Below are 14,781 nucleotides of genomic sequence, written 5' to 3'. Positions count from 1 at the left end.
CAATAATACTCCAACTGGGGACTGGTCTTGACCAATCAATATTGTGGATTTCATCATTTAAACTCCTTTACCAGGAGAAGCAAAAGCAGCATCAAGCAGCAGCCCAGCAGTCATCTCTCACTGTCTGAAATTATTCCACAACAGAGGACTAAGGGAAAGGGAAAGGGCTTTGGGCGTCGAAGCTAAATGTACTTTAAGTAGTGTGCTCTCCACACTAAGCAATGGGTTGTGTCCGAAATGGTACCCACTATATAGGGAATAGAGTGCAATTTCAGACGCAACCTGGGTCTATAGGGGATCGGATTCATCAAAGATATGGACACGCACCGTCTCCCCTCGACTCCCTTTGTCACCATGGGGTCCCTGATGGGGAGAGAGAAAAGAAAGAGGGGAAATCCCTCCATTATTGCCAAATAAGAGAGAGGGTTAACATGTGTTGCATATCAGAAGGTATGAGATTTAATGATGTACATACTGGACTACCACTGGGTCCGATGATACCAACTGGGCCTATGGCACCAACATTGCCCTGGAGAGAGAGAAAAACCATGGTGATAAAGTAGAAGTATAGGTAGATATCTGACTAGGCAGAGAATCATTTTTAACTGGCCTAACCAGGGGGAAAAAATGGCTTTGTAGTTACAGCTACAGCCCAGAGTTTTCCCTGTACAGGTAAAAACTCAGGATCATAATGTCCACATTTTTCTTTTCTCTTCTTACCATCAATCCATGTGGCCCTTTTGGTCCTTGTATCCCAGCTGGGCCGAGATCTCCTGGAGGTCCCTATGGAGATACAACAGCCAGGTCACTCGTTATACAAGTCAGTATTCAACATCCATCCATGTCTGAGGATGTCAGGAGATGTGGAAACTGGCCACTAGAGGCAACAGTGAGCGATTTTACCTTCAAGCATGTTTAGATTTTGATAGGGTGTTGTGGACGGGGAAGCATCTGTCTTCCGATTCCAAAGGTTGCAAGTTCGAATCCAGCGATAAAAAGTTGTTTTTGATATTTTTGTTTTAAGCTTATCACAAATCTTAACCCTTACCTTAACCATTCAGAGTTAATGCCTAAACTTAACCTTCAACACTTCACTTTGGAACAACTTTGAAATTTGATGTTTGAGGAACATGGATTAACGTCTAATTCTGATATGAGGCTGAGAACAGGTTGGATACAAATACATGTGTTGACAAACATACATGTTGATAATGCACACTGAATGTGAAGTATGACGATATGGGCCAAATGAGTGGAAGGTTGCACCATATGGGTGTATCATCTGTTTAGCATCCTCTGTTGTGTGACTGTGCGTACACTGTATATCAAACTGAAACACTAGGAAAATCTCCAAGTGGAGCACTGGCAGTCATACAACACACTAAATGACTGCCTAAAAGTTCAGTAAAGCCTGCTAACGTCTCTGTTTTCTCAGCTGGCCAGCACCTGCAGAGCAACATCACTACAGAGTAGCAGAGTAACAAAAGTTATGGCATGTTAAGTGACGTTATGCGTGGGTGCGTTTAATTTATTGTGGACCGTTCTTCTGTCCAAATGCAGCAGTCTTTAATTCTGATTTATCGCTTTCAGGGCAAAAACAAAAAATGCTACCAAACCGTTTGAGGCTTTAAATTCCTCTCAAGCTCTCTAATAATCTCCAGCCAATCTCTGATTTACCACTGAAAATGGGTTATGCTTTTTGGCGTTGTTTTATCAGAACCATATTTTTGGCCAACTGAGAAGGAGAGGGTCCTTCACTAGAGACATTTAACTATTTGAAATGTTTATGCAAGTATTAATTCAAGAGCAAGATGTGTTTGCTGTGTTTCATTCATTCACCATTGCAGGATTTTTTCCTGGATCAAAAAAGGGCTTAGGTGGTGGGTGTGGTAGGAGGCGTGGCAATGAGCGTGGTCGGCCGTTGCGTGGCTACATTTGAAAGAACATTTTCTTGGCGCTGCAGAGAAAATGACGAATTTCCTGCAATTCTACAAATTTCTCCCTGGAGCTGAGAATTTGTTTTGCAGTTTAAAAGCTAACTGCCTCCAACTCGACAAATTTTGCCATGCAACTGAGAGAAAATGTTGCAGTTTTAAAACTAATTTCTTGCGATTCAATATAATGTGCCATGGCGTTGAGAACATTTTACAGTTTTAAAGCTAGTTTCCTGCAATTCTATGCATTTTGCCATGTTATCCAGTTTTGCTGTGTTCTTTTGCTCAAACATAAAACAATTAATACTGCTAAATTAATTGTTTTTGGAATTTTCAATTCTCCCTGACTGTCTCCTTTTATTTTGGTGATTGTTAGTTGTCACTAGATTATATTGTAAAAATATATATACGTCCATTATCTTCTCTACCTACTTTATATCTGGTTTTAGTTGTTTAAGTTTATACTTAAAACATTTTTCCATCCCGAAAATTAATGAGAGAAAAAGAGAGAGAGAAAAAGAGAGAGAGAGAGCAGAAGAGAGAGAGAAATAGAGAGAGAAATAGAAGCGAAAGAGAGAGAGGGAAAGAGAACAACCACAATTAGTGAAAGAGAGAGAAGCTTCCATTAAAGAAAACCCTCTGAGTTCTATTAGATAGATACCTCTGAATCCACAATATGGCTATGGTCAATAATGTCAAAGGCTGGACTGAAATCTAACAGTACAGTTCCCACACTCTTATTATTATCCATTTCTTTCAACCAATCAGTAATTTGTGACAGTGAATGCCCTTCTCTATAAATAAGCATGCTGAAAGTCTGTTTATAATTTGTTTACAGAGAAATAACATTGTATTTGATCAAACACATTTTTTTCCAACAATTTGCTAAGAACTGGCAGCAAGCTTATAGGTCTGCTGTTAGACCCAGTAAAGTCTGCTTTCCAACTCTTGGGTAGCGGAAATACTTGGCTTCTCTCCAGGTCTGAGGACAAAGACTTTCCTCTAGGCTCAGATTAAAGATATGACAGATAGGAGTGGCTATAGAGTCGGCTGCCATCCTAAGTAGCTTTCCATCTAAGTTGTCAATGCCAGGAGGTTTGTCAAGATTGATTGATAACAATAATTTTTCCACCTCTCCCACACTAACTTTACAAAATTCCAACTTGCAATGCTTTTCTTTAATTATTTCCTTTTGTGTGCGTGAATATGATGGCTCGCTGTTCGTTGTTGGTATTTCCTGGCCAAGTTAGCCCAATTTGTCAATAAAGTAATCATTAAAATAATTGGCAACATCAAATGGTTTTGTGATGAATAAGCCATCTGATTCAATGAAAGATGAGGTTGAATTTGTCTTTCTGCCCATAATTTCTTAGTCAAGAGAGAATGGCATGCATAGTATTTATATCAGCCCACTTCTTGGTCACAGACACCTTAAAAAAAGGTAGGGGTGTAGAGCAGAAAACCTGTCAGTATCTGGTGTGACCACCATTTGCCTCATGCACCACGACACATCTCCTTCGCATAGAGTTGATCAGGCTGTTGATTGTGGCCTGTGGAATGTTGTCCCTCTCCTCTTCAATGGCTGCGCGAAGTTGCTGGATATTGGCGGGAACTGGAACACACTGTCGTACACGTCGATCCAGAGCGTCCCAAACGTGCTCAATGGGTGACATGTCTGGTGAGTAAAGCAACCCATGGAAGAACCTTTTGTGTACAGACCCTTACAACATGGGGATGTGCATTATCATGCTGAAAAACGGGACGGCGGCGGTGGATGAATGGCATGGCAATGGGCCTCAGGATCTCGTCACGGTATTTCTACTGTAAATACATTTGTACACAACATTTGAGAGAAATAAGCTTTATGTGCGTATGGAACATTTCTGGGATCTTTATTTTAGTTAATGAAACATGGGACCAACAGTTTACGTGTTACGTTTATATTTTTGTTGAGTATATAGAGAGAAAGAGAAGAGAAAGAGAGAGAGAGAATAACCACAATTAGTGAAAGAGAGAAGCTATATATATATATTATATATATATATATATATATATATATTGCTTTCCACACCTGGATTGTGCAACATTTGCCCATTATTCTTTTCAAAATTCGACAAGCTACGTCAAATTGGTTGTTGATCATTGCTAGACAACCATTTTCAGGTCTTGCCATAGATTTTCAAGTAGATTTAAGTCAAAACTGTAACTCTTCCACTCAGGAACAGTGCTGTTGCGGTGACCGTATTACCGCCACATCGGCGTTCACAATCCATGAAGAGTCCAAATCCACATGACCATTTAGTCTCAGTAATTAGGAATCCAAAATGCTGATGCTGCTGTTGGTTATTAGTAGCCTGCCAAACTTGCTAACAGCCTGGTACTCAGCACTCTGTTGTCCCTCTAATCACTCTGACATCAATGCAAATGTAATCGAAAATATAATCAAAGACTTCATGAGAACCCATGAGCTCATGTATCGCAACATTTCTATAGGTTATGCAATTGTGTGAGAAAACAGAGTGATGGCCTCTATTAAAAAGAGGTTCCCATCAGCTTTCTTTAGGCTCGGCCTACTATATTTAGTTCTAAACTTTCCTAATATTAATCATATTGTTTATCTTTACAACAGGAGTATAGCCTACCTGGCTGGCATGAAAATTAACCGCGACTTTTTTGAATCACACCTCATGTAGCCTAGCCCATAGTCCTATATGTTTTGATAAGGTTTGTATCACAACTAAAGTGGCCAAATTAAGCACATTCATCTGCTTTACAAGGGCTGTAGAGCCTAACTGGCATACAGAAGCAGCACGTGAGTTTATAGCCTACTGCTGTGTGCGCATTGCTGCGCTTATAATGTGAAGAAATACTGTAGAAATGTATTAACATTTTAAGCTAAACGTTCTGAACTGTTGCGTAAGCCTCACTGCGTAAAACAGTTTTTTTATGCCAATGTTTGTATTAATTTTGGATCTATCGCATTCCACAACTGTCCTAGACTATGTTTGGAATATTTATTTTATCACACAGAATAAGTCAATTTTTGTACTATGGGAATAGTAGATTGACATAGGCTAATGCTTTTGCTGTTCGTTAGGCCTACTCATCTTGTTGGCTGATTTGCCCAAAATATAACGCTTCAGGACAAAAATGTAATTCCTTTGCCACATTTTTTGCAGTGTTACTTTAGTACCTTGTTGCAAGCAGGATGCATGTTTTGGAATATTTATATTCTGTACAGGCTTCCTTCTTTTTACTCTGTCAATTGGGTTAGTATTGTGGATCCATCCTCAGTTTTCTCCTGTCACAGCCATCAAAGTATGTAACTGTTTAAAGTCACCATTGGCCTCATAGTAAAATCCCTGAGCGGTTTCCTTCCTCTCTGGCAACTGAGTTTGTAGTGACTGGGTGTATTGATACACCATCCAAAGTGTAATTAATAACTTTACCATGCTCAAATGTATATTTATTTATTTATTTTTACCCATCTAGAAGAAGGTGCCCTTTCTTTGCAAAGCATTTTGGTCTCCAGAGTGGCGCAGCCGTCTAAGGCACTGCATCTCAGTGCAAGAGGCGTCACTACAGTTCCTGGTTTGATTCCAGGCTGTATCACATCCGACCATGATTGGGAGTCCCATAGGGCAGTGCATAATTGGCCCAGCGTAGTCCGGGTTTGGCCGGGGTAGGCCGCATTGTAAATAAGAATTTGTTCTTAACTGACTTGCCTAGTTAAATAAAGGTTACATTTAAAAACTAATTATAATAATTGAAAACATCCCTGGTCTTTGTGGTTGACTCTGTGTTTGAAATTCACTGCTCGACTGAGGGACCTTACGCATAATTGTATGTGTGGCGTACAGAGATGAGATAGTCATTCAAAAATCATGTTAAACACTATTTTTGCACACAAAGTGAGTCCATGCAACTTATTACATGATTTATTAAGCACATTTTTACTCCTGAACTTATTTAGGCTTTTCATAACAAAGGGGTTGAATACTTATTGACTCAAGACATTTCAGCTTTTCATTTGTAATTAATTTGTCAATTTAATCAATTTTAAATTCAGGCTGTAACACAAAATGTGCCACAGGTGCGTTCAGAATGTTCTAGCGAGTCCATGTCTGAAAGGAGAGCTGTTGTTTTAGCACCTGATAATGCCAAGCTGTTATTGGGAAAATGTATAGATGATTAATGAATTGTTTCATTTGATCATGTGACTCAGGTGGGAGATGAAAACAGAGGGAAGTGTAGCGTACCTTTGGTCCAAACATTCCGAGAACCCCTGGGTACCCTGATTCACCTGTGTCACCCTGAGGAGAGGAGAGAGACGGAAACATCTTCATCTTCATCACCAGCATCATCACATATTCTAGTCATTACCATAAGTCTGTGGGCATTACTCATTACCAACCAAATAACCTTTGAGTTACAGATGCAAACGATGACAAACCGGTTTGGTGACCAAGAATTTTCAGTCAAGTGAGACTGAACAGGGCTACATAATGAGCAACTTCTTCTCTGACTCCACACTATTGCTATGTTACTCACAGGCTGTCCTTTGGGTCCCTGGTGACCCTGTTTCCCTGGCAACCCCATTCCACCAATGTGGCCTTTTTTCCCTAAAGGTCCAGTTTGGCCTGGGAGACCCCTCTCACCCTGTGACACACGCACACATGGACAGAAACCAGTTTTAATGGAATAACAAGCAAAGTGCATATTCCTTTTTCTTAACACCTTAAACAATGTCGAACATGATAAACATGATGGGTCTCTATAGTTCATTGCAGCATGTTCTCTTCTCTCTCACCTTCGATCCAAAGAGGCCCTGATCGCCTGGAAGCCCTGGCACGCCCGTTTTACCGTGGTTTCCAGCTTTGCCGATAATACCAAACTCTCCGTCGTCCCCTTGCTCACCCTGAGGAGTGAACACACAGAGCTGATGGTGACTGAAGCCTTACAGAAAACATAACTTGAGCATTAAGATGCATTGATATTTACGAGCACGTAGAGAGAACGTTCGCTAAGTCTTTTGTTAGACCATGCTTTGATATTGATAGGATCGAAAGAAAGGAGTGCTGCTCTCGGATCAGCTTTCTCCATTTAAATCTTACCATAACATTAGAACTATTCCACAATACTGACAACGAATCAGCTCCTAGAGGGATATTACCACCTATGGCTGCAAATAGGCTATTGAAGCAGCTTATTGTGGTTACCCAATAATAGTGCTAAATCATTGCACACATGTTATCACACATCATGAAACACATTGAGGCAAGCCTTTTTTGTGAGTACATACCGTGCATAATGGCAATAATGACTATAGTTGCTCTGCAAAACTCCATATTTTGGTGAGTACCAAATGTATTTTGATGTTATAACGTCTGCAGAGTAGGTTAATGGGACTTTGAATTGAAGGATCCTGGGTACTGGTTCATTGTAGCCTATGTACTTATTAATGCAGTCATCTCGGTTTTCATTTGAAGCATTCATTTCAAGCCCAGATACTGGTTCATTGTAGCCTATGTACTTATTAATGCAGTCATCTCGGTTTTCATTTGAAGCATCATTTTATCCTTCACTTGCAATTGCAAATACTTTGTATTTTTAGTCAACTTTGTTCTGAAGTTATTCGCAGTCACAGTCAGACGGATAGCTTAAATATCTTGATTCTATATTCAGTGGAGATCTTCTGTGAACAAAGTGATGTGGAAGGGCAAAAAAGCATCTGACGATGCACTTTGGCTGCACTATGAGTGTTCTGGATCACTCGTAGATGTGCAACAGTATTTAAGAGCCATGTTACCAAAGAAAGGCTCTGGGAAACACCTTGGCTACTAAAGATACATTCTAAGAAGGTTCTAACGATGATCTTAATGCTAAAAAGGCTCTGGGAAATGAGGCCCTGGTCATTTCAGTCAGGGAGGAGTACACAGTTATTGTCTGTACTTACCTTTACTCCTTTGTCTCCGTCTTTCCCAGGATGGCCGTCCATTCCAGGCTGGCCCTCAAGGCCTTCTCTGCCCACAACTCCCTTTGGGCCAGTATGACCCTCTGGACCCTATGAAATACACAGAAATAAGCATATCTACTGTATCATAACCTCCATTCTAGTACATAAGAAATCCCGCTATGCCCTCCGGCGAACCATCAAACAGGCAAAGCGTTAATACAGGGCTAAGACTGAATCCTACTACAAAGGGAAATACAGCCATGAGCTGCCCAGTGACACAAGCCTACCAGACGAGCTAAATGACTTCTATGCGTGCTTTGAGGCAAGCAACACAGAAGCATGCTTGAGAGCACCAGCTGTTCCGGACAACTGTGTGATCACGCTCTATGTAGCCGATGTGAGTAAGACCTTTAAACAGGTCAACATTCACAAGGCCGCAAGGTTAGATGGATTACCAGGACGTGTACTCAGAGCATGCACTGACCAACTGGCAAGTGTCTTCACTGACATTTTCAACCTGTCCCTGACCGAGTCTGTAATACCAACACGTTTCAAGCAGACCACAATAGTCCCTGTGCCCAAGAACACCAAGGTAACCTGCCTAAATGACTACAGACACGTAGCACTCACATCTGTAGTCATGAAGTGCTTTGAAAGGCTGGTCATGGCTCACATCAACACCATTATCCCAGAAACCCTAGACCCACTCCAATTTTCATACCTCCCAAACAGATCCACAGATGATGCAATCTCTATTGCACTCCACTCTGCCCTTTCCCACCTGGACAAAAGGAGCACTTATGTGAGAATGCTATTCATTGACTACAGCTCAGCATTCAACACCCTAGAGCCCTCAAAGCTCATCACTAAGTTAAGGACCCTGACTAAACACCTCCCTGTGCAACTGGATCCTGGACTTCCTAACGGCTGCCCCCAGGTGGTAAGGGTAGGTAACAACACAACTGCCACACTGATCCTCAACACGGTGGACCCTCAGGGGTGTGTGCTCAGTCCTCTTTTGTACTCCCTGTTCACTTATGACTGCATGGCCAAGCACGAATCCAACACCATCATTAAGTTTGCCGACAACACAACAGTGTTAGGCCTGATCACCGACAACGATGAGACTATAGGGAGGAGGTCAGACACCTGGCAGTGTGGTGCCAGGATAACAACCTCTCCTTCAACGTGATCAAGACAAAGGAGATGATCGTGGACTATAGGAAAAGGAGGACCGAGCACGCCCCCCTTCTCAATGACGGGACTGTAGTGGAGCAGGTTGAGAGCTTCAAGTTCCTTGAGGCAACTGCTTGGCCTCTGACCGCAAGGCACTACAGGGGGTAGTGCGTACTGCCCAGTACATCACTGGGGCCAAGCTTCCAGCCAATCAGTACCTCTATACCAGGCGGTATCAGAGGAAGGCCCTAAAAATTGCCAAAGACTCCAGCCACCCTAGTCATAGACTGTTCTTTCTGCTACCGCACGGCAAGCGGTACCGGAGCGCCAAGTCTACTTCCAAAAGGCCTCTTAACAGCTTCTACCCCCAAGCCATAAGACTCTTGAACAGCTAACCAAATGGCTACCCAGACTATTTTTTATTTATTTATTGTTTACTTCAGTTTATTTAGTAAATACTTTCTTAACACTTATTTATTTTCTTAAAACTGCTTTGATGGTTAAGGGCTTGTAAGTAAGCATTTTACTGTAAGGTTGTATTCGGCGCAGGTGACAATTACAATTTGATTTGATTTGATTCAATCAATGAAATTAGGTACACGTTGCATTGCTTTACAAACTAGGTGTCCCACTTACCAGTGGTCCTTTGGTCCCAGATTCACCTCGCTTCCCCCATTTGCCTTTCTGACCCTGGAGTAGATCAGAGTACACAACAGTCAACAACCAACTGTGACATGATGTCATCATACCATAGGTTAAAATCAATCACACTGTGTCTGGTTCAAACAGATGTCATGATGTGAAGTGAACAGGTGTTATGGTATACAATGACACTGGATACTACAGATATGTTGTTACTTGTCAAGGTCTGTTGTCCTTACTTGATCACCTTTGGATCCTTTTGGCCCCTGTATTCCCCTTGATCCAGGATGTCCCTACAATAGGAATGCATACATGATGAATAGCTGGATACTGTATTTATGTGGATACTGTCAGTGTAAGTAATCACATATTAGCAGGTCATAAACATAACCATTGGCTCACAGGTAGTCCAGTTGCTCCAGCCTTGCCTCTTTCTCCATCCACTCCTTCCTGGCCCTGAGAAGTAGACGTGTGTTAACATTTCCACGCATGAAGCAAGTTTATTCAAGTAAAGTAACTTTCTTACTAGATTGGTTATTACCCCTATTTTATACAGTATATCCTGGCCAATGAAAGAATAACGTCAAACGATGTCCCACTCACTAAGTATCCGGGGTCACCTGGTTCTCCTCGGACTCCCCTGTCTCCAGTAGGACCCTTGTTTCAGATGAGAAACATACACAATGAAGCATATAGATAATTAGCTACAGCAGCACACCAACACCAAACACTGCTGTAGGTGGAGGGATACATGATGTGAGGAACTCACTCTGTCACCTTGTGGACCAGGAGGGCCTTCCACCTTACTGTCTTCTCCCTGTTCCCCCTGGAAAAAAATCATACAGGAAAACATATGTAGTTTTTTATGCATTGTATGTATGATCATTGCTGCAAAACCAATTTGCCTCCAGGATAATACATTTAAACTTCAAACTTGAACTTGAGACTGTGTAAAGTGAAATTATGTGAAATTTAATTGGATTCCAAAACAATGGAGTATTCAAATAAATCGAGGGCTTTTGTTGACAGTAAACCGGCAGCTTCCAATTAAATGGAATCAATATTGCATTAAATGTTCCAGTGGACTTTACAGGGACTGATGAATGATGTGTGATGCTTGTAGTATTATATAGTGCATGTGTTGTGTATGTGCTTGGAGATACAGAAGAGGAAACAGGGGAGAAGGGATCCAAAACTTAACGATTTATGAGCAGTGGCACAATTTGGGTCTCATTAGAAAGTAAGCAAGGTTGTCAAATGTCATTATGAGTTTATCATTATCGGTAAACAGGAAACTGCTTAATATCGAAGTCCTATTTATCACAACTGAACCATGATTGATCTCCTGAATAATAAAGGAGTATTCCAAAGCAGTTTGTGGCCAATGTCCCCTGAGTTAATGAGATGTGCCTTGGTGCATGCCATCAAACAATTATATTTGATCACTTCTTGCAGGATTATCAAACTATTAACAGCAACACAGGCAGTGAGATCGACTCTCTCAGTGTATGCACACATGCAGCTATTACCAATGGGTAGGGATAGGAGTTTTCCTGACCACCTGACCTGACCAGGAAAAACTCTGGAACCCTAAAGTTTTGTACCTACCTAGTCAGGATAGACTAGCCATACCAATTTGTTATAACAGGATATGTGGGACATAATGTGGATTGACCATAGAACAGACAAACGAAATAACAGACAGTGTTGGGTCAGTCATCACTAAACCCAAACCGCCACAGGCCATGAGTCCAGGCCCACTTGGATAGTAGAATTTGAGAGAGCTATTACAAACAGACAGGACTGTGGGAAGTGTACCTTTTCACCTTTTGGTCCAGGAGGTCCCAGTGTGCCCTGTCGTCCTGTGTGGCCCTAAAATAACAGATGGTGTAAGTCATCACGGAGCACAACTCAATACCTCTGACTTAGTTTGGGCAACCTATTGTGCAAAATATCACAGACGACAATGCTCTCTACCGATCAATCATCTTTAGTTTTTCTAGATTCAACAAAAATCTCAGTAATATTTGGTCGAAGACACCCAATTCAATGATATAAGGGTCATTCTTACCTCATATCCTGGCATGCCTGGTTCGCCTTGTTGGCCCATTCTACCCGGGGAACCCTGTGAACATCACATGATCCGTCTTAGTGACCTACAACACTAAGAAACCTCCACATCAGAATCAGATCTGTAGAAGAGCCTTACCACTGGTCCAATGGTTCCTCTCGATCCTTTCGGCCCGACAAATCCTGCCTCTCCTTGTTCACCAATTGGCCCAGTCTCTCCCAGGTGACCCATATGACCCTTGCTGCCCTGGAGAACGGTCGCCAATGAGCAGGCATACAATATTAGCAAGGTCACCTTTCAGTCACTAGGAAGTGGTGTGTGGATAGATGTACTATGTCAACTGTCCATTTTAAAACTGCCCATTGGCTGAGCACTTTAATCATAGTGTGGTGGCTTGGAAGGCCATTGACCCTTATGTCTGTTGACCACAATTACAAGCAGTCATCAAACTTTCTTTACAAAACAAGACTATGGTAAAACGACTAACAGGTTTCAGGGAATTAAATGAGAGTGTCAGATGGAGGCCTATTAAATAACTGCAGGCACTGAGCTGACATACAGTACATACCTTCTCCCCTGGTTTTCCTCTTTCACCAAACTTGCCAGGTTTACCCTCCTGACCCTGGAATACATGAGTCAATAGACCATTACTTGAACTGCAATAAACATATAATAACATATGACGAAGACGAGGCAATGGTTAGAACAATGTCATAAGCAGTTTGCTTTCTACTCTTAAGAAAGTAAAACAATTGTTTGTTGGAGAGACAAAGAAGTGTTATGAATCCTACAGTATCTGGCACATAGTAGACTACATTGTTCATCCGACAACCAGTGGAGTTAAGTCATCAGTCTGTCTTACGTGAACCTGAGAGTTAAGTACAGGAAATGTAAGGTTACATTTCGGAATGTAATAATCCTACGTTTGGACACTCACCCTCATGCCCACTAAGCCAGGAGGTCCAGGAGACCCTTCCTTTCCTTTCAGTCCGATCTCACCCCTCTCTCCTTTACCCCCCTCCGGTCCCATGTCACCCTTCTCGCCCTGAGCACAGAACCATAGGGAAGATGCACTCAGACGTGACCAGATACAATACTTCACTGGTGTAGATCTTGGTGGTAGTAACAAATATTCAAATAACTTTGAAGGCCGACGTGGAGAAGTGTTCCATGTGAACAGCAGTTGAATATGGTGCAGACGTGCATCTGTGAGTTTTAAGGCGTTAAGCCACTGCACTCCTAGTAGAGTTGTCCTGCATCGTTTGACTGACAATTGGTAATATGTCGATTGCTGGAGAGAGGATGATGATGCGCGCGTGTGCGAGCAAGCGCTTCTGTATGTGTGTGTGCGTGCGTGTGTTCACGCACAACACAACACTTACTATCCAGCAGCTTGGCTCAGATGGACATGGAACCTCCTTGTGCTTCTCTGAATCACCACTGTATTTCTGTCAGAACTCCTGACAGACGGAAGAGCTCAAAATAGGCCAGCTGCCTATTTATTTTCACTCAGTGTCAACAGCATACAGTACATATACAGTACTTGAGTCTGACTGAAAGTAACTGTCATTCCAGCTAAGTGTACAGTACAGTTCATTATCTTCATATGAATATAGCTGTGATGATCTAATAAAGGTTTGAATCAATCTTCTCTTGTGAATGGCTGATTGAAATAGTGAAAGTTATCATAAAAACACCCTCTTCTGATTTACAAATCATTGGCTATCACACGGCTGAATCCTATTTGGAGATACAAGGGTGCAACTCCCGAGAGGCACAGTGGTCTAAGGCACTGCATCGCAGTGGTAGCTGTGCGACTATAGGTTCTGGGTTCGAGTCCAGGCTCTGTCGCAGCTGGCCGCGACCGAAAGACCCATGGGGCGGCGCACAATTGGCCCAGCGTCGTCTGGGTTAGGGGAGGGTTTTGCGGCCAGGGATGTCCTTGTCCCATTGTGCTCTAGCGACTCCTGTGGCGGGCCTGGCGCAGTGCACGCTGACACGGTTGCCAGGTGCACAGTGTTTCCTCCGACACATTGGTGCGGCTGGATTCTGGGTTAAGTGGGCATTGTGTCAAGAAGCAGTGCGGCTTGGTTGGGTTGTGTTTCGGAGGACGCACGGCTCTCGACCTTCTTCTTTCCCGGTCTGTACGGGAGTTGCAGCAATGAGACAAGACTGTAACTACCCATTGGGGAGAAAAAGGGGTGGCACCAAAATTGTCCACTTATGTCAAAGTTTATACAGGCAGCCCAATTCATATATTTTGCCAATTATTTGTATATCTGATAACTATCTGATTTTTTCCAGAATGTGTAAACAAAAAAAAACACATGGAATCTGGACTTTTGACTTCCGATTTATATCACCTTCTTAGGGTGGCTGTGAAAACACAGCCAAAGAGACAATGACTGTCAACTCTGGGCTGAGACTTTCAACTCAAGTTAGTCATTGTGATGGATCCTATTACCATTGTGTTATCTCTTACCTTAGGTCCATCTGGTCCACTCTGTCCAGCCTCTCCATCGATTCCCATCTCACCCTGAAGGAGAGGAGGGTTCAGTACAAGTTAATAAGGCCAATGTTACTACTAGAGGAATCACCAACATGGGTACAAGTGAACTTTGGGGTACCCACCCTCTGTCCGATGAGGCCCTGCTCTCCGAGGTTTCCCGCTGGTCCAAGGGCACCCTGTCACACAGATCAATAACACACTAAGCACATGGATTGTGTGGCCTATGGACATACATACAGTAGATTGATATACAGACTATTACTGGTTCGGTAAGTTAGGGCATTGGAAGTGAGATGTTGAGTGACCCCTTGATAGAAGTGTTGTTGAATACATCAACTATTTTTCTGAGCAGTTGAGGGTATTATCCTACCTTCTCTCCGGGTTCTCCTGGCAATCCCCACTCCCCAACCTTTCCAGGGGGACCCTGTCATAGAAATATCCCCATTGACAATCAAATTAGACCGATAGTGTTCAGGCTCCAATGACCAATGCC

General features: G+C 42.4%; 1 protein-coding gene across 1 annotated transcript in view; it reads right to left on the bottom strand.

Annotated features, from left to right (window-relative positions):
- Window positions 1–14,781, bottom strand: part of col27a1b (collagen, type XXVII, alpha 1b) — a 144,016-nt gene that overhangs the window by 5,120 nt on the left and 124,115 nt on the right. The window contains exons 34-53 of the mRNA XM_031806685.1: window positions 14,659–14,712; window positions 14,411–14,464; window positions 14,262–14,315; window positions 12,717–12,824; window positions 12,348–12,401; window positions 11,918–12,025; window positions 11,780–11,833; window positions 11,527–11,580; window positions 10,478–10,534; window positions 10,312–10,365; window positions 10,111–10,164; window positions 9,948–10,001; window positions 9,703–9,756; window positions 7,891–7,998; window positions 6,745–6,852; window positions 6,486–6,593; window positions 6,194–6,247; window positions 721–783; window positions 476–529; window positions 328–363 (exon numbers count right to left, since the gene is read on the bottom strand). Coding sequence (XP_031662545.1) covers window positions 328–363; window positions 476–529; window positions 721–783; window positions 6,194–6,247; window positions 6,486–6,593; window positions 6,745–6,852; window positions 7,891–7,998; window positions 9,703–9,756; window positions 9,948–10,001; window positions 10,111–10,164; window positions 10,312–10,365; window positions 10,478–10,534; window positions 11,527–11,580; window positions 11,780–11,833; window positions 11,918–12,025; window positions 12,348–12,401; window positions 12,717–12,824; window positions 14,262–14,315; window positions 14,411–14,464; window positions 14,659–14,712 — 1,344 coding nt within the window. The remainder of the gene's footprint in view (window positions 1–327; window positions 364–475; window positions 530–720; window positions 784–6,193; window positions 6,248–6,485; window positions 6,594–6,744; window positions 6,853–7,890; window positions 7,999–9,702; window positions 9,757–9,947; window positions 10,002–10,110; window positions 10,165–10,311; window positions 10,366–10,477; window positions 10,535–11,526; window positions 11,581–11,779; window positions 11,834–11,917; window positions 12,026–12,347; window positions 12,402–12,716; window positions 12,825–14,261; window positions 14,316–14,410; window positions 14,465–14,658; window positions 14,713–14,781) is intronic.

Source organism: Oncorhynchus kisutch, linkage group LG3, assembly GCF_002021735.2.
Source record: "Oncorhynchus kisutch isolate 150728-3 linkage group LG3, Okis_V2, whole genome shotgun sequence".
NCBI lineage: Eukaryota > Metazoa > Chordata > Actinopteri > Salmoniformes > Salmonidae > Oncorhynchus > Oncorhynchus kisutch.
Note: the sequence above shows the minus strand (reverse complement) of the source record. Positions and strands in the feature narration are given on the sequence as shown.